Here is an 18,918-nt window from a genome sequence, read left to right as displayed (position 1 = left end):
TTACCGCTCATCGGCCCCATCACAGAAATTTGAAGCCATTCAAATATGTTTATGTAAGCAGCAAGAAAATATTCAACAGAGACAGAAGTGTGGAGATGGGTTAATGTACGCTCCTACCTGAAATTAAGGTTTGGACTGCATTTCCATTGCATTAGAATTGCAAGCTGCGCAATGTTGGTCCACACTTGGAAGTTTCGTACTGTACTGTTGCCAATGCCTCGTAAATAATTTAATGTCACACAGTAGCTATGAGAACCTCAAATAACGTAAACGAGCACTGAGAAGAAATTGATTCAAAGTCGGTGATGCGCAAGTAGAAACATTCACGCTGTGTGACGTTTTTTTACATTTCCTGTACGTCTGTGTTTGGACTGTGGTTATCACACATCTATTCTTCATGTACTCTGTTATAACCGATAATTTGTTATATATATCAAGATTTCACTGCATGGTAATGACTGTACAAGTAGGACTGGTCAGAAATCGGGAGTCTACCGGGCAAAACAGGAGTGTTGACTGGTATGCAATTATACCACTACACTCAAACCTCTGTATAACAAAGTCGCATCTGACATGAAAATAAGTTCGTTATATCCGAAAATTCGTTATAAACGTATATTTTTAACCCTGTATATATGATAAAACTATTCTTCATTTCCTTCGTTATAGCCAATAATTCGTTATATCCGTGTTCATTATATCGAGGTTTGAGTGTACTCCTCTCCTGAAAGCCCGACAACCCCCCCGAGAGTTGAAAGATCACCGTACAACAAGATAACGTCAATGCAACACTGGATGTCTGAGAGAATGGGTTTTATATAATGCTGACGAGCGCATGCGGATGAATGAAAGGTGACGGGCGGAGGATGAATGCTCTCGCACTTGTCCCTAGCTCCAGTCGTCGTTTTCTTCGAAGAATTTTTCGGTGACTGCAATCTGCACGGCCGTCGTCGTCGTCTTTTTCACCAGCTTCGGCTTTGACTCACCTGAAACAGGACAATGCATTTTTTTAAACGCTTTCACGGCATTGACAAGACAGCATACAGCGCCACCTGCTTACCTTCTTCAGTTTGCCTGGGGGAAGGAGCGAATGCGAAATACGTTAAGTGTGATGAAAGAGATTAAGAGCCTTTTAGCAGCACCGGTTTACCGTACGGTAAGTACAGAAATGCTGTACTCAGGGGCGGTTTACCGTATGATAAGTACAGAAATACTGTACCGTCATGGTCGGCACGTCGATTTTTGAAAACTTACCATACGCAATTGCGTATGGTAACGTGATGAAATAAACAAAGTGTCTGATAAAGTCCTGGCGGACTAAAAAAAAGCTAACGTCCCGACCATGATGACACGATATTTCCATACTTACCATAAGGTAAAACAGCTCTGCTAAAAAAAAAACTGGTCGCCACTTGCGCATGATGTCCCCACTTCGTGACATTATGGTGCAGCTGCGGAGGGTTTTTCACGAGACATACTTACGAAGAATTTTATTTAAAGAGAGAGTTTTATAAAGTCCTACACTAGGTCAGTTATTGCTGATAAGTTATCCCTTGAAAACTTCATCAATGTTAATTTTCCCATCAATGATTCGTTAGCGGAGGATAAAATGATAGTCCTGCTTTTGACTTTTGTGATGAGACTTTAGTGTCTGAACGTCAGTGCGATGTTGCGGATTTGAAAGACGTGGCGCTTCTTCTCTCTTTGTTTCCCGTGTTGCGAATGCGCTTAGTACCGTCATGACCGAATTGCTTCAGCTAGCCCAAAACACCACTCACTTGACTTCCAAGTCTTTCTTTTTCGTGTATTGGCCAGATTAGCTCAATAAAGTTTCCTGAAACTAGCTGTGTAAAGTCTCAGGTTCTATTAGCACGCAAAGCAAGTAATCTTTACTGAGAAGGAATTATTGTGCAGGCCCTTCCAGATGCCGTCAAGATTTGCGACGTCACAGAAAGTTCCTGCAGGAACTACAAGGTGGCGTTGCCAGCGTATTTTCCTTTAGCGTGTATCCTCGCTTACGAAGCGTATTCCCGTGGCGAGAGCGGTACATTCGGTATTGTAGAAGGGTCACTTACTAATATGAGACAAAAAAACTTTTTTTTTTTTTAAATTATGCTTTCAAGGAGCCAGAGTTACGCTTCTTTTCCGTTGACAGCTGTCAGTGACAGATGTCAGCGAATGCAAAACAATGCAGTGGGGAGAAACTGCTGATAATGTGCGGATAAACACTGCTGGTGATGACATAAGATTGACCCAAGTGTGTGCTTAATACCCCCAGGTATTAAGCACACATAAATACCCTACAAAAAGAAAATGGACGGGGGAGCACTCTCCGCTGTAGTTCAAATGGTAGAGCGTCGGATCCCATCGACGAAAAGGGCGATTTTTCATTCACTTTAATTCCTTTCAATTAAAAAGAATCATTTACGGTTAAGAGACCACAAATAATGTCCCCTTTGCCTTCCTTGGCTTAATTGTCTGTCAGTGTAATTACTTGGGTATAATACAAAAAACGAGGCCCTCGGACAATTCCCCTTCTTTCATACTTCATTATACAGTCTACGCTCGTTATAACGGACCCGCATTCAACGGACTTTCGGATACAACGGACCATTATTCAGCCTAAGTTTGGTCTGTGTATTAAATTAATGGAGCGAAGTTCGGTTTTAACGGACCGCGATACAACGGACTATCGGCTACAGTGGACGAAATTATCGACACTTTTTGTCGCAATTGGGCGCATAAAGCGGACTTTTGCCATGTTGACGCGGGCTGATAACAGACTTCACCACGCCGCTCTCTGCGAGCTAAAGCCACGGTAATTTTAAATGGCAGCTGGCAACATTGGTGGCTTTCGGCCAAGCCAAGCCTCCAGCCAAGCCAGTCTGAGAGCACGTTGGCGACTTTGGTTATGCACGGACGTAGCTAGTTGACGCTATTTTGTCGTTGTGTTCCCGTGCTTGACTGTTCTGTCTGTTCGCAAATTTTGAGGTAATGGCCTCCAGAAAGCGGAAGCAAATATCGATGGCCGACAAGCTCAAGATAGTAAACGCGGTCGCTCACGGTGAGAAGCAGGAGGACATCGCAGTGTTGAAGTGTTGCAGCTGAGTGAAATGCGGCGCAAAGTGATAACAGCATCGTTAAGGGTGCTCGCCAATCGCTGATCACTAATTTCTTTTCAAAGTAACTGTAAATAAAAAGTTTGTGTTTTGTATTAGATGTTCGTCACTCATTGCAGTAACGTTGTTAGACATCGCGACCTATGTTTTGAAAGCAAGACGTTCCGGTGCTCCGAGCAGGTGAGTTCTGCTGTCAAATTAGAATTTTAATGCGAGAGGTTCCTTGGTGCTGCTCAGTTCAAAACTCTCAGATGAACTTGGGGCCGTCCGGCGATCCTTGAAACGGAGGGGGAAGGGGGGGGGGCTGCGCTCCCGGCAATAGGCGTCCCCACTTCAGCAGATATGCCTTCCCGTCCTCACAAATAAGAATTTATTCGAAGCCGATCAAAAGGAGCGTATGAAAAAGCCTACTAGAAACGTTTTATTATCGGGCTAAGCTTCGTTGCTGAGCAGGAGCCACATGGCGTCCCTGCATCTACTGTAACGGCACTGCGCTGCAATTTTGTTAATAACCGTTGCTAGTGATTAAGTCTTTTGTAAACATGCTGGCGAATGCACTCAGCGTTCACCAGCAGAACTAGGCTGCTGCTGAGCGAAATCGGAGCGATCGTCACACGGTAACGCAATCCCCCCCCCCCCCCCCCCGCGAAGTTTGGATATTACGGACTTCGGATAAAACGGACTCATTTTGCCGGATTATGATGGTCCGTTGTAACGAGAGCAGACTGTAATGATGTTTGAGTGCATGTGCGTTCGTAATATACATCCAGGATTGACAGTGCGCATGTCTGCGAAGTTGCCTCACCACACAACCCAGGCAGCACAGCACATTGGTCCAATATTGTTTATACGTTGGCAAATGATGGCCCAATGATGGTCCATACAAACCACTATAAACCAATGTTGGCAAGCCAGCCTACAAGGATGCCAATAATGGTCCATCTTTGCCAGCCAACATACAATATTGGCCGTGCTATTCTTTGAGGTTGGCAACAACGGCCCATGGTTCCCGATGTAAATACGATATTGGCAGAACCAGGCCGTATGGATGGCAATATTGGGCCAGCTTATCCGTTGGTAAAACAATATTGGTTAAGTAATGTCAGTAGATTGGATATATTGTCCAGTCAATCTGACTGCTTAAACAATATTGGACGGCCAATGCTACGCGCCGGACAATATTGTCCAGACTTACACGTTGTCGCTCCAATGTCTTAAACACTGGGAAGCATATGCATGATTAATCGGCAAGAATGTTTTTTCCCATTTTACCATCACTGAGGGAAGGTTAGCCCGAATCGAGCCACCACCTGCATGCACGCTATTATGAAAATCACTTTGTCCGGCATCCAGCGCACCTCAAAGAAGATTTCTGGTTACTTATCACCATAGGCGTGCGCAGGGTTCCCCATTAGGGAGGGGGGCAAAGGTTCGTCGCAGCGTCCCCCACCCTACTAAGAGGTTCGTCCGAATTAACCGGGTTGCGGACAGGTATGGCCGAATTAACGAGAGTGTGATGCCGTTAAACAATAAACATGCTTGCAGGGACCAGAGAACGCGTCCTAATTATCCGACTTTCCGAATTAATAAGTGTGGAATTAACGAGCTTTTACTGTATAAAGATGGCAAAAACAGTCCATCGTTGTCAGCCAACAAACAAAACTGCAAATTCCAATCTATAAGAAAGGGAACAATGGCGCACACAGGGTCTCGATTTTTAGGTTGGCATTTAGTGTGGCACAAAATATATGCAAAATAGTTGGACAAAATTCGTTTTACAGATGTTGAGCAATGTAAAATAAGTACCAAGTTCTCAACTGAGTTTTGCGCGCTGTTGGAAATACATCTATGAGAAAGGAAACACAAAACAAAATCTCACTTTGCAATGCTTGTTGAAAGTTAACGTTAATTGTGTGATACAGCCAGCGTATACATCGCAACTGTATAAAAACAACCAAAAACCCTACTTTTACATTGATTGAAGCTGTACATAGCGTTGACGAGTTAATGGAGTAGAATAGAAGTCATCTGCTTCACAATGGGCCTCTGCGCTGGTGCGCCTTCTGCGCACCGCACACGCACCGAAATTATTCTCACGGCTTTATTAGCGGCAAACAATCAAAACATTTCATGTGACTTCAACCACGCTGTGTATTTTCGTGTTTGCTACACGACTGGTTGAATTACAGGATTATAACTTCTTTGTGTGCGCGCTACAGCGACGTGCTGTCCAAGACTACGGTATCGCCCGCGGAATCTTTAAATGATCGATGAGTTATGTTTGCACTTTCAACGCTTCACACAACCAGACGTGTTCACTTTGAATAAATGTTCTCGGTGATCGGGAGGCCGGAGAAGCAGCGCGGCGCCATGTTTTGCTCCGGAATTCGTCCTCTCCTCGCGGCAGTGGGGCAGCGCGGTGGTCGCTGGTCATAAAACACTTGTCACTTGACGGCTGCTCCGCCCACGACGGTTCGCTTCAATGCCTGTGACAACGAGGGGGGGGGGGGTTGAGGTTGATGGCGGGAGACAACGGCAGCTCGGAAGATGCGTACGCGTTTCGGCCCCTTCTGGCCGGCGGCTATTCTTCGTCAGTCAGTGGCGGTTACTTTCCCTCGTTCGGGCTCCCAGCTTCGGCGGGCGCGCACCCCTTAGTATTCAGTCGAGAGTCATCGGGAAAAAACGGAGTCGGATACCGAGACAGGATGCCACGATTCTACGGATACCGGGATTCGACGGCGATGCCACAGTGAGAAGGCAACTGCCCTGTTCTTCATCGGACCTGACTGTTTTGACTTTTGAAGAGCGATCCGCAGATGAGCGCCGATGTGTTCTGACAACTCGCAAACTTTCCGCCGGATTTTTGTGTTCGTATCGCGTTAAGTAAGTCGTTTTTCTCCTTCGTCGCATGTTACTTTCCGTGTTGTTCGTAAGTGAAATGTGTGCTGCGTTTATTATTGTCTACATTACCGCGTAAGTTTTTTAAAATTTGCTAGTTTGTGAATACCGATGTGGGGGGCTTTATTGTGCGCTTCGAAGTAGGTTGGTTAAGTTCTCGCCCTCAGCGATGTTGTCAGCATTTGCGTGTGCTATTTTGTTCTTTTCTCGCGTTGTAGTGCGTCAGCTTAACACTCTTTTTTCATTTGCCCTTCGCCGTTGGATTCGCGCAAAGAAATGATGGATTTGTAACACACAAATTTTTATTAGTTGTGAAGTTGTCGCAGACTTTCAAGCTCTTGCCGCAGTCACCTTTTAATTAATAAATAGGCGATGAACTTTCTGGTAGTTCAAGGTGGTTATGGATCTCGGCTGTATCGAATGTCTGTTCACGTGTACATGTTCATTTATTTCATTTTGTATCACGCTTCACTTTTCACTGACTTCCTTTTGAACCTTCGGTGAACTGACAAATCAATAAGCGCTAACACCTAGGGAGGCTGTGTGTGTTTGTGAGTGGTCCCGTTTCCCCGATTTCTAATATAAGGACTTATTGAAGGTAATTAGTGTAGGTTCTGTGCAGCTGTTATCTGCCAGCAAGCGGTCAGCAGAACAAAGCGCGAAATGCGAAATTATTTTCAAAACTTGCAGTATCTTTGCCATATGTATAGAATAAACTTGTGTGTACTCTCACCTTTTCTACGCTGATTACCCCTGCTGCTTGCCTAAAAGCAAAAGCGTGGGCAACATGCATTTATTTACGTGCACAAAAATCTACCTCACGTTAAACTACACATTCAGTGGAAAATGTTTCATTTCCAGCGTTAAACGCTGGAAATGAAAGAACGATGGTGCAGCCAACGATAAAGGCTGGCAAAAAATATTGGAGCTGCCAATATTTATACAATGTTGGCGATACGTACGACGAGCAATGTTGGCTACAGCCATCCTTGCCATTATTGGCGATATGTTGGACGGACAATGTTGGCTACAGCCATCCTTGCCATTATTGGAAAATCATTGGCATCCAATATTGGACCAATGCACATTTAGGTGTAGCAAACCCCCAAAAGCCAACGCAGGACCAATATTTCTGCCAATGTTTACCAACATTGTTCCGAGATTGGTCCAATGCCGGCGTGCTGCCTGGGAAGCCGCGGCTGTGCCCAACATCTAACCCCATCAACGTCCGCAAAGACATTTGTGAAAATCACTTTCTCTTGCTTTGCATTTGCTTTACGTCTGCCTTGCGTTTCAAGTGATGCAATGCTGCAAAAATGTACTCACCGCTTTCCTCTTTTGACATCCGAGGAGGGCTGCTGGACGTCAACGAGGTCAATGAGGCAGATCTGTGGGTCAACAGAAAACGCTGGATTTGTGCAGATGCGTTGGAAACAGAAACAAGTTAATGAGAGAAGTAGCAACGAAGATTTTCAGTTTCACTTACTATTTCTTTCTGTCAACAAGTTTGCTTAAACTATGAAAAACATTAACAAACTAAGGGACACTGCAGAAAAATATTTTGAAAATGAAAGATAAAAACGAAAGATAAAAAATTTAAAATGAAACTGTCACATCTAAATCGCTGCCATTCTTGCAGACAGGCTACATGACTAGACTAACAATAATGACAAGGAAATGTTCGACATTAGAGGTAATCAACAAAAACATGCTAAATAACCTGTTGATTAATTAGATCACATGGATAATAGCAACATCATAGATGAGAATGTCGAAGTTCTGCCTGCTTAGCATAAATCCCAAAGCCAACACCACTTGTGAAATGTTTACCTCGAAAACGCGCTACATTTAAAAGATCACCGAGAACTATTACACATATGGTTCCAGGCATGTTCCACTAGAATGCCAATGTATTTCATAGCACGCTTTAACAACTACTGAGAAGAAGAGACACAGTCAGCCTTGTAGTGCGGTGATAGACATACAGATATGTTCGGAGCTACTACCGTAACGGAAGACAAAAACATGGTTGATCCCTCCATCATAGGAATCGGTATAACATTAAAGTAAAACGTGTCCTTACAGGTGTATAGTTGATTGTTTATTGTACATTGACATAACAGAGCTTGCACAATGTCTATTGGTGTTTGGCATCTACAGCAGTGTTTAACGTGGATGCACCCCTGTTGACGTTTGGTGGTACACCTCCATCCTGACGACTAACATCTATGATAAATGATTAAACCTTCGTGGTAGCTGTAGTAGTTAAGAGTGAGAGCGTAATCAGAGACAGCAGTGTGACAGCAAGAAGAGCTTCGCTGATTAGGCGCAGAACTTGGGCTAAGGTCGCCATCCCGCTGCATGTTAAAGAGTCAACGAAAAAAAATCACACCACGGCTGGGCTATAGGGAAACGCACCGCGTGTCGTGTCTCCCTTCTAGCCCGGCCGCTACTTCTCTCGGGGCAACTGTAAGCAGGAAATGCGGTGTTACGATAAGGTGAGGCAAGCAAGCGTCGCAGAGCTATATTTTAAATATGTATGGATGCTATGAGCGAGGTAGAGGCTTGGGCTAAGGTTGCCACCAGTCGGTGTGTTAAGGCATTGACAAAACTGCACTTCTATTGGAAACATGGCGAATGGGATGGGCGCGCAGCAACGACGCGTTGCAGGAGCTAATCGTGAAGGCTGTGGTCATGATGTGTTACTTCACTTTCCCGCTCTCAGACGGCGACACCACTCCACCAACCAAAAGTACTGTGAGAGGCAAGTGTGAGACATAAAAAGCACGTTTCTAAAGTATCTTGAATGTGTGATGGTGGCGCGGTGGATAGTGTGCCCGGCGTCTGTTGTCGCAGACCGAGAGGTTGTTGGTTCGACTCCCGTTGATAGAACATATTTTTCCTCAAGTTTTTTCTTTGCCATCTGATAGTGTGCAGTTTTTCGACGTCATTTCCGCGACGGAAATACGTCACTGAAGTCTTGGTGGAACCCGGCATAAAACACTTTCGTGCTAAAAAAAATCAGGAGCCAGGAAAACGGGGGCAAGCAAAGTTTGGCATGTATGTGTCTGACATACAGTAGAACCCCGCTGATACGTTTTTGAAGGGACCGTAGGAAATAAACGTAAGAGACGGGAAACGTAAGAGCCGAAAAACAGGAAAAACGGCAAAATATTTAGTGGTACAGAATTTTATTTAAATTCTTACGAGCAGCACGAAAATTGGCGCGCTCAGCCGCGATCTAGTCGATGGATAGAAACGCGGAGCTTAGGACGGCCTCATCCACAGAAATGTAATCAACGTATGTGATTTTTTTAACACCAACAGCTGTAGGCATGAAAGAACTAAGCACACGCAATCACGACCGGCGCGGCGAGTCCGACCGCGAACCGCACGCACGGCCATGCGAGCTCCAACCAGCTCCAACTAGAGTCACTGTATATGCTACCTTTAGGTAAAAGGTAGCATATACAGTAACTCTAGTTCCAACCAGCTCGAACTCCTCCCGCTCTCCGGCAAATAACGATGATGATGAGTCTACGCCAACGTGATGGCAGAAGTGAATGCCTATCTCGAAGGCCTTGCTTTCGCAAGTAATTACGTCATAAACGCCATGTTTGTGCAATACAAATCTCAAAGGCTATGCTTTTGTCAATAGTAAATGCCAATCTCGAAGGCCTTGCTTTCGCGAGCAGTTACGTCATAGACGCCATCTTTGCAATTTGAATCTCGAAGGCCATGCTTTTGTTTGCATCAATTGAAAGATTCTGTTGCTTGCGCCTCTCATGCGGCTAATATTACGGTTAAACGAGGCCAAGCTGCGTGAAAATGCACCATGGCGGCTCTCTTTGGTAGTCACTCGGTCGGCTCCGAGCGCACTTCGCGACGTATCATACGGGAACGGTCCGACAGTTACGACGTAACAGCGGGGTTTCCAATACATTGTATCCTATGGGAGCTATGCCGGGACCGGCGGAAAACGACGTAACAGCCGGGAAAACGCAGCAGTGAGGAACGTAACAGCGGGGTTCTACTGTACTAGTTTTTTTTTCTATCGCACTGTGCAATGATGCCTCCTAACCGTTTCATTCCTCCATGTCGAGAAATGGACCTTCATACACATGCATAGCGGCGCAACACTTCAGTTACCATAGACAATAATAACGGTCATGCGTTCATATCCAGGCAACAATGAAATGTGGCGACGTGAAATGACAAGTCACCCTAATAAAAGATCAGACTAGCATATTAGAGATGGCTTATCTCCGACAAGTACACAACACAAATAGGCATGTGACGGCGCACCTTTGAACTCTGCATTTCTGCACACCCGCTGGCGTCGGGCTTTTCGCGTATGGCACCGAAATCTGTGAGTGTATAAAAGCTTCCGTTAAAAGGAAACAATTACCGTATTTACTCGAATTAGGCAGCCCTCGATTGTGGGCTGACCCCCGAAATTCGCAAGGTTAGAAAAAAAAAAGCTGTATCATGGCACTCGAATCTAAGCCGACCCCCTCACTTTCGCGCATCGTTTTTTCGAAAAAACCGTCGGCTTAGATTCGAGTAAATACAGTATCAGGTTATACACACTAAAATCATGGAAAGGAAAACAACGACGAACCTCTTCCGCTTGCGAGCCACGCCAGAGTCTTCCACAGTCGTGTCAGAATCACGCGGCGCAGTCGTCTTGTTCCCCGTCACTGCAGTCGCAGATTGACGGGACTGCCTTGTCATGTAAGTGGTGTAGCTCTGTAGGCGATAGGACTCCTGGGTCGACGTCTTGCTGGAGCCAAGTTTCTTCAGAGCTGCAGTTTCAAGAGTTTATTTATTTATTTATTTATTTAAAATACTCGCAACGCCGAATGGCACTACAGAGAGGAGTGGTTAATACATGCACGTTATACAATGTTACACAAAGCAGCTTGAAAAGATGAATGGCCTGGGTTGTTGGAGACGGAGGTCGGGAGGTGGCTCCATTCAGGTGCCGTCTTTGGCAGGACAGAATTGAAGAAAATGTTCGCTTGGCATGTGGAGACATTGGCATTTGGCTGAAGTTTCAGGAATTTCAGAGGCATTGTGGCAAGGAAATAATAATAATAATAATAATAATAATAATAATAATAATAATAATAATAATAATAATAATTTATGGGGTTTTACATGCCAAAAAGGATATGATTATGAGGCACGTCGTAGTGGAGGACTCTGGATTAATTTCGACTACCTGGGGTTCTTTAACAGGCACCTAAATCTAAGCACATGGGTGTTCTTGCATTTTGCCCCCTTCGAAATGCCTTGGCGGATAAGGAAATAAAACGGTGGTACTAGTATTACAGTATTTACTCGAATCTAAGCCAACCCCCGTGAAGTCCAAAACCAGATTAAAAAAAAGATTGTTTCCTGCCACGTGCTTGATGTTGGCTTTATATGGTACACTACGTTGGGCTTTTATTTCATCATCATAAAATATTTCAACAAAGCCTTCGCAGCTAGCGTTACCATTTTACAGATCTTTGTTGCATCACCGGTATAATGCATTCATATGGTTCAGACACATTCTCATTCTGCAAGCATGGCTGCGCAGCCCAATGGTTAAGACAGTGGCCTTCGGAGTGTGGGGGCCTGGGTTCAAACCTGGCACCGGCAAGAAAATTTATCATTGCGATAGCAATTATATGGACACCCTCGAAAGGTTTTCGTCGTCGGCGTCATGTTCCGTATAAAGTTCAAATCGATAACATCCCCCTGTGCATCGTATGTCCTACCCGAGGGAAAACGCATGCCAGCAGGGGCGACGAATGCGGCTTAAGCAGAGATGAAACGAGCCGACCCATCTCGGTCGCACGGAGGGGCGCATGTGATCACATCACCGTGCATGCGAGGCATGTTGAGTGTGGCTCAAGCAGAGAGGAAACGACCCCCTACTCCACCCCCTTCATGAAGGAGCATGAAACGTGGGGGGGGGGGGAGGATGTGTCGCTCGAGCAGCAACTGTGAACTTTGATTCTAAGGGTGCGGTCAAGATCGTTGGCATGCGCACTATGTCGGCAGGCATCAACTGATGGCTCGTATACCCTTCTATGTGCTGGGCTCTCAACGCGAAGAGACTGTGCGAAATCCGCTTCTCTCCCTGGAGCAGCCGTATTCTTTTACACCAGCGTTTCATAGAGTTACGCGAGACCAGATCCAAAGGAGTTAGCTGCCAGCCTTACTTCGTATAACATTACAATTTGTTGCTATCGCATTCATTTTCGCTCTTGAGGTGAAACTGATTTTTTTTTTGTTTTATACATTCATGTCTTTATAGCGACGATCGTCTAACGTGATGGACCGACATACAGCTTTCTCATTGAGTTGGCAGAGAAATGCTTACACATTTAAACTTTTAACGTGTAGACAATTGCAGAGATTTTGCAGACGCAACAAAACAAGAAAAAAAGCTTACCCTGAGTCGCAAGAGGGCTGCTAGCCATAGCAACAAATGCCTGTGTGGAGTTGATCCAATGGATGGTGATCTGACCTGAAAATTTGGAGGGGGGGGGGGTGATAATCGGAAGAAAAATAGAAATATACGAATGACATAAGCACTACAAAAGCACGAAAGCAATGGTGGAACATATATTTGAAGCTAATTAGGTAGATTACAATTAAAGCTGCGTTTTTGGATATCCGAAAGCAACCAAAACTTGTGAAATAAATGCCTTAGATGTGCGCTCTTGTCGAAGTGATGCACTCACGCATGCAAAAAGAAATTCAAATAAATGTTTCGGAGCAAATCAGTAAAGACTGGACCAACTATAGTCCGATACAACTGTAGAAGTCAGCGGCATTTCCTCCTCAAAGGCGGATGAACACAAGCCTGCACCAATGGGGTGCGCACTCGGGACTGACGTCATGAGTGGGACGGCCGTTGGCTCCACCTTCGGAGAACATTGGCGCCTGCATGGGTGGGACTATTTCTTTAGTCGCGGAGGCGATCGGCTGCTGCGCTTCGGTCGTCTGAGCAGGGCCTCTCCTGACTTCTTAAGGGGGGAGGTGGCATTGAAAAAAAACTTTTTTGTTTGTTGACCTAGAGCAATGAAATTTGGCATGCATACTAATAAGTGTCTTGTATAGGGAAATATGCAGTTTCATCATGATACCTTGAGTAGTTCTCAAGTTACATCATGCTACATGGTCCAATTATATGGTCTGCTTGTGGAAAGCCTAGCGCTGTAACAAAACATGCCAGGAAGCTGCAAATGGTGTTGATCTTTACTCAAAAGAAGACTACAGGGTATGACACTCTCAGAATTGTTTAGTAAATTCTCTTTTTTTTTAGAGATCATCATGGCTGCTGACACACATTGTCAGAAACAGTGTCATGGACAAATCATCATCTAGAAAAATAACTGGGCCATAAACAAGAAATTGAAGAATGTCATACCCACAAGCAGTGTTCAGGGATTCAGGAAAAAGAAACAGAATCAAAATCGGTCCAGTCATTCCCGTGCTACTCTTTCCACGAGCAATGCACAATGTCCAAAACACACTTGTGAGAAAAAGCCTATCAAAGTTTTCGAAGTTGTTTACATTTGTTAGAAGGCACCAGCACTGTAGTCCTTGGTGTTCTTGTGTAGAGGCAACCTTTTGCGTCTCTGCCCTTTCACTTCATGCATGTGCGATGACTTCCTTGCTCGCTGAGCGTCTTTTTAGCAGCCCTGTGGAGGGTAAGGGCCCCAGGTGCACACCCATTGCAGCACAAATCTTGGTGTAAGCTTGAAAGTTGCCTGCATTGTACCTCGCAACTGCCTCATGGACTGCTACGTCCACAGTGAAGTGGGAGGCATGCTGCTGCTTAGAAATTAGTGACCAAATCACCGAGTGATGGCTTTCAGAGGCATTTTGTGTCTTGTTGCCACTGCAACGAGCCTGCAGTTGAGGGTCAGACAGGCGTTGGTACACTGGCCGCAACGCTTCAACAACTTTGTTGGGCAGGTTATACGTGTGTGGAAGTTGTGGCTTCCCCTCTGCCTCTGCTGCACGGTGCCTGCACCAGCTGCGGGCACCGGAAGGACAGAGCTCTTGATGAGGTTCTGCATCTGTCGATGAAACATTATGAAAGGTGGCCATCACTGCTTTCTTCATATCTTCGACGTCCGTGTTGCTTCGCAGTGCTAGGCCATAATAGCTGGTGAGCCTTTTGATCAAGTCCTGCGTCAGGCCAATGTTGTCACGGATAGCCATGCCATAACAACTAGTCAGTCTTTTAATCAGGTCTTCAGTCAGGCTGCCCCATCCTCCTAGTCTATCCTTCTTGCTTCTTGACACATGTGTTGGAGAGCTGTACCCATCCTCTCTTTGACATGATTTATACAGTCTTCTTTAGCCAGTGGAATAAATCTGTATGTTCTTTCTTCAGAGTGAGGGAAGTATCACTGTCTTCATCACAAACAATGCATGCGTACCGGAGGTCATTCTTTCCAGTGACCTTCTGTATAAAATTAAGGTGGGGGACGTGGCATTTTCCTTCGTAGGTTTTGATGAAAATTGGCACAGTTATTGCAAACATTTCTGAGATCAAATATCTGAGCAGTTTATTCAATAACGCGAGTTGGTCAGATATAAATTCAACTCCCTGCTTCACACACGCCACGCTCATTTGCAAACCCCGCCTGTGATGCCTTCCTTCATCCACTCGGTCGCGGAAACGGTAATTTGCGAGGCATTCGTTATTTTCGAAGATTCATCAGAGCTAGCGGGGATACCAAGCACGAATCCAAACGTGCCTAAATTGCGTCACCAGCGCTTTCTTTCAAGCCGATGTACTCGGCCGCGGGGTCCGGGAAGTCGGCGCACGATATGCTGGCTGGCGGCATTCGGTGACAATGCACAATGCTCCTAGCCGCGGCGACGAAACATCGGCGCACATAACGTGCTTGGTCTCGCATTTTGCGGCGCCGACGCGCGAAATCGCTAGCCGCTGTTCCGAGCGGTCAATGCGCGACGAGCTTGGCCGGGAGGTCCGCTGCCGATTCGTAAAATGTCCATCCGCACTTTCGAGGAGCCAGCGGACGATGCGATTTGCTGCTTGTGACGAAGCACAGTGCGGCTTGTCCGCTAGCGCGATGTCCTTGCCCGCAAAGTTCGGATTCGTCTCGTAAACCAGCGCCGTGAGCGGAGTTAGGCCTAGCCACGACTCCGAGCAGTAAGCTCGGTCGCGGTGTGCGTGGCCGCGGTGCCCGATGTTTCAAAGCAAGTCATGTTCGATCGCGAGTACAAAGAGTAGTAGCGCGAAGTTATTCGTCTCGGAGTACGAAGTGCTGACAAGCTGAACTTCTACCCGAGACGCGCATCTGCGATGTTCGCGACGAGCGCGGCACGCTATCGTCTATCGTACACTGATGACTGCGCTTCCGCTTGCAGCTGTCAAACTACAGGGTAATCATATTCTAAATTATCGTCGACCCGTGCACACAGGACGAGTGAACGCGTCACTAAGTAGCGCGATTTTCGACAGTCGTAACATCAGGTAACATCGCGACGCGTAAGCAGCAGACGGCTGTCCTCTCGGAGCGAGCATCGGACCAATGACGAGGCGTGCTGGAGCAACATGGCGGACGCGGCCAATTGGAGGCCTCGAAACGACCTTCAGAGATTTGCTTTTTGTGCGCTTGTTTTCAAAGGGAGGAGCCAGCTGAGGCGGGGAATTTGAAAACGAAGAAATGCTCTTTACGGCGAGCTCAAAATGGCGGCGCCCGGTTGTGCCGTTGCGGAGCAAGACTTTTTTGAAAACCACCGTTTTTTTGCGATCTCCACAATAATTTTCGCCAACTCAGCACGTGCAACAAATTTTTTAAAGCACTTCTAGGTGGTTTTCAGTGAAGATATTTTGGAATCAGATAGAAAAAGGGCTACAGAAACTGAAAATGTGATTTTCAAAAAATCGATTTTTTTGCCATTTTGCGCGATACGAAAGCCGCGTCCCCCCTTAAGTTGTATCCGACTATAGTTCAGTCTTCACCGTGAATTGACGTTGGGGTTATGTTCACAGTTGACATGGGGCGATCGAGGAAACCACGTGCATAGACAGGCGATGGCGGCAGAGGTATCGCCCCTCCCCGTGACCCCGAAATAGCACGCTGGCTAATCTCCTCAACAAAACACCAGAACCAAAAGGGCCGAGATGAAACAAAAAGAAGACCAGGGGAAAGGGTGCATGTTAACCCTGTTCACTGTCCCCCTTCACCTCCATGTCATTCTCATTAACCCCTTAACCGTTTTGGACGAGTGTGGCTCATCTGTTTGTGATATCTCCCCATGAGCGTTCTGAACGAGACTCACTCCTTCCCAAGCTAGTTCGTGCATCGCTTCAAAGGTGGCAGCACCTGCTCGACAATTTCTTTTATTTTTTTTTAACTGCCATTTCACATTTCCTGGGGACTAGCGTTTAGAAAATGGAATCCAACGAAGGCGACATGTGCATTGCTCATGCATCGTCCCGGAAAAGAAGTTTTTCATCATCGTCCAGCTCTTCAGGCAGAAATTATTCAGATACCGAAGTTTACTTTGACTCTGGAAGCGAGAGCGATAGTGATGATGACATCGGTATGAGCCGTTCATCAGACGAGGAGGACTGCTCAGAGGACACCATCGTTATGCTTACTTCATTATGCTCATTTTACTTAACACACGCAGCAATTTGTTTTTTCGTCAATCAAAACATGCTTTTTATAAGCAAAATATTCAATACCAAATTAAAAAAAATAAGCTTTTAGCCAGATAAACTCTCAAAAAACAAAATGGCCAAGGGGTTAAAAGGGGGTTTGGATGCAAGCTTGTTGGTATAAATCCATCATGAAAAAAAAAGAACGCTGCTTCTTCATCACACGGACAAAAGAGGACAGCGCCCATCCTCGTGCGTTCTTTCTTGTCAGTGTTTTTAAGCAGCGTTGTTTTTTTTCCACGGTGGTTCAGCCTTACTGTTTCCTTGGCTGCCATTATACCTGTGTTTAACACCCTGCACGACACCCTTTCGACCATCTGCCTTCCGAACTGAGTAATCACCATCTGTGATCGCGTCAATAGCAGCCGCAGTTTCGTCCACAGCGGTTATGGTAAACAATAGTTTAGTTTTGACTCGGCGTTCGTTGGCCACGTGCATTCACAAATGCATGAGCCTCATCGACAATCATGTCGATGGCAACCATGAAATATCGACCATCATGGTGGTTGCAGCGAGTGGTACACGGACATTTTAAAAAAGCAAGGTGTATGAAGAGAGTCTTTTTGTCACACAACGATCATCATCATTTGACTTGCTTGACTATGTGTCCTTTCGTGGAAACTTGGCACTTGCTCCTTTCCCATAAAGAATGCTAGGGAACGCTGATAAGGACCATCCTTTTTATGGCCTCGAAGAACATAGAGCACAGAGATAATGCTGACACATGCTGATTCAGACGCATACTTACTTTTATCTGAAACGCATATGCAAAATAAAAAAACAGAGAGCTGCTGAGAACCGCAGAATATTTTTAGAAGTTGAATTCAATTAATGTTAAAACACACTGCAGGTTCAGGAATATTTATTGCCACAGCCCGTAAGGGACAGAGAACTCGTTAAAAATCAACGGCAATGGGGCAGAACTGAACGAAAACAAAAAAAACTTCGCCACATAGGCGAACGATGGGGGGGAGGGGGCAGGAGGGGTTAATACAATAACGATGATGAAATAGAACTATTTCTGAACATTGTGAAGCTCCCAAAAGAATACCCAGTGTGCTGTTTGATTATGTTGAACTCCTTTGTTAAAGGGACACTAAAGGCAAATAATTCATGTCAGAGTGAAAGCTCAATGTACGACGTCTAAAATGGCAATATTATCAACAGCAGTGCCCTACTTACTGAGAAATTAAGCTAAATGTATCACACGATGAGCGCCACGAGTGGGACATCTTGGAATTGATCCCGATGACGTATGAGAGTCTGCCTACAATTAATCACTCGTAATCAAACTAGCTGCAATAAAGAAAGAACCTTCCGTGCATCAAAAGACGTAATAAAATGCTGCTTGTTCGTTTCTGTTTGATTCATGGAAAAAAGAACCTTTTTGGCGTTGCCATGGGGAACGGCACGCATGGTTCAAACGTTCCATTTTCGCCAAACTGCGTTTCGCCCGGCGCCCTGCTTCGCTCACGCGGTCGCACCTCAGTGGTAGTTTCGGTATCACATACTGCCACATGTGCTTTGCGCGCTTGTGAAAGTCGCTCTGACAGAAAGTTCAACAAAATGCTGCACGCACGTGATGTTGCCAGATGCCCGAATGGTGCACGCCGCCAGTGCACGCCGATGCGCAGTAAAGGCGGGCAGCGTTGGGCACAGCAACAGTGACGTGAGAAAGACTCCTTTCAGGCGGGTGATTTAAAGTGCGCTAACGCGATGCAGACCACTAAAACGTGATTTTATTTCCAAATAAGCACTTCCTTGGCACATAAATAGCACTACGAGGTTTCTGGACCGCTATTTCAACTATCAACGTTGACTTAATATGTGGCGTTTTTTTGCTAAAAGAGCCAAATGTACTTTACCTGAAACTGAGAAAAACGCACTTTTTGCTCCTGCCAATATGGTCGGGCCTGCTCCAACAATTTTTTTGCCAGTGTGTTCCTGTCCGCTAAATAAGTCAAATGTGTCTTGTGGCTAAAATCTATATAGCCCACTGTCGTCGGTATTCAGGAGTAAAGTTTGTATTTGGCTCTTACAGATTGGAACATTTCATTTGGGCTTGAATTAGCTCATAAAAGAAGTCTAAAACGATTCGAATGTACGACATAGCAATATTCTGTGATAAAATTAACATCATCCTTGTGCTGCTGTCGGTGCCGTCCTCCGTCGCATGCGTGTAATGGCGACGACTAG

At 45.6% G+C, this 18,918-nt stretch overlaps 1 protein-coding gene across 3 annotated transcripts in view; it reads right to left on the bottom strand.

Annotated features, from left to right (window-relative positions):
• Window positions 1-800: 800 nt before the first annotated feature.
• LOC119399834 (poly(A)-specific ribonuclease PARN) overlaps window positions 801-18,918 on the bottom strand; it is a 59,478-nt gene continuing 41,360 nt past the window's right edge. The window contains exons 16-20 of one of the 3 annotated variants that reach the window (XM_037666693.2): window positions 12,463-12,537; window positions 10,639-10,822; window positions 10,323-10,384; window positions 7,344-7,405; window positions 801-986 (exon numbers count right to left, since the gene is read on the bottom strand). In XM_037666693.2, the coding sequence (XP_037522621.1) occupies window positions 7,392-7,405; window positions 10,323-10,384; window positions 10,639-10,822; window positions 12,463-12,537 (335 nt within the window). In that variant the 3' untranslated portion in view covers window positions 801-986; window positions 7,344-7,391. The remainder of the gene's footprint in view (window positions 987-7,343; window positions 7,406-10,322; window positions 10,385-10,638; window positions 10,823-12,462; window positions 12,538-18,918) is intronic. The other 2 variants (XM_037666690.2, XM_049417860.1) reach the window with 2 other exon arrangements.

This window comes from Rhipicephalus sanguineus, chromosome 7 (assembly GCF_013339695.2).
Source record: "Rhipicephalus sanguineus isolate Rsan-2018 chromosome 7, BIME_Rsan_1.4, whole genome shotgun sequence".
Classification (NCBI taxonomy): domain Eukaryota; kingdom Metazoa; phylum Arthropoda; class Arachnida; order Ixodida; family Ixodidae; genus Rhipicephalus; species Rhipicephalus sanguineus.
Note: the sequence above shows the minus strand (reverse complement) of the source record. Positions and strands in the feature narration are given on the sequence as shown.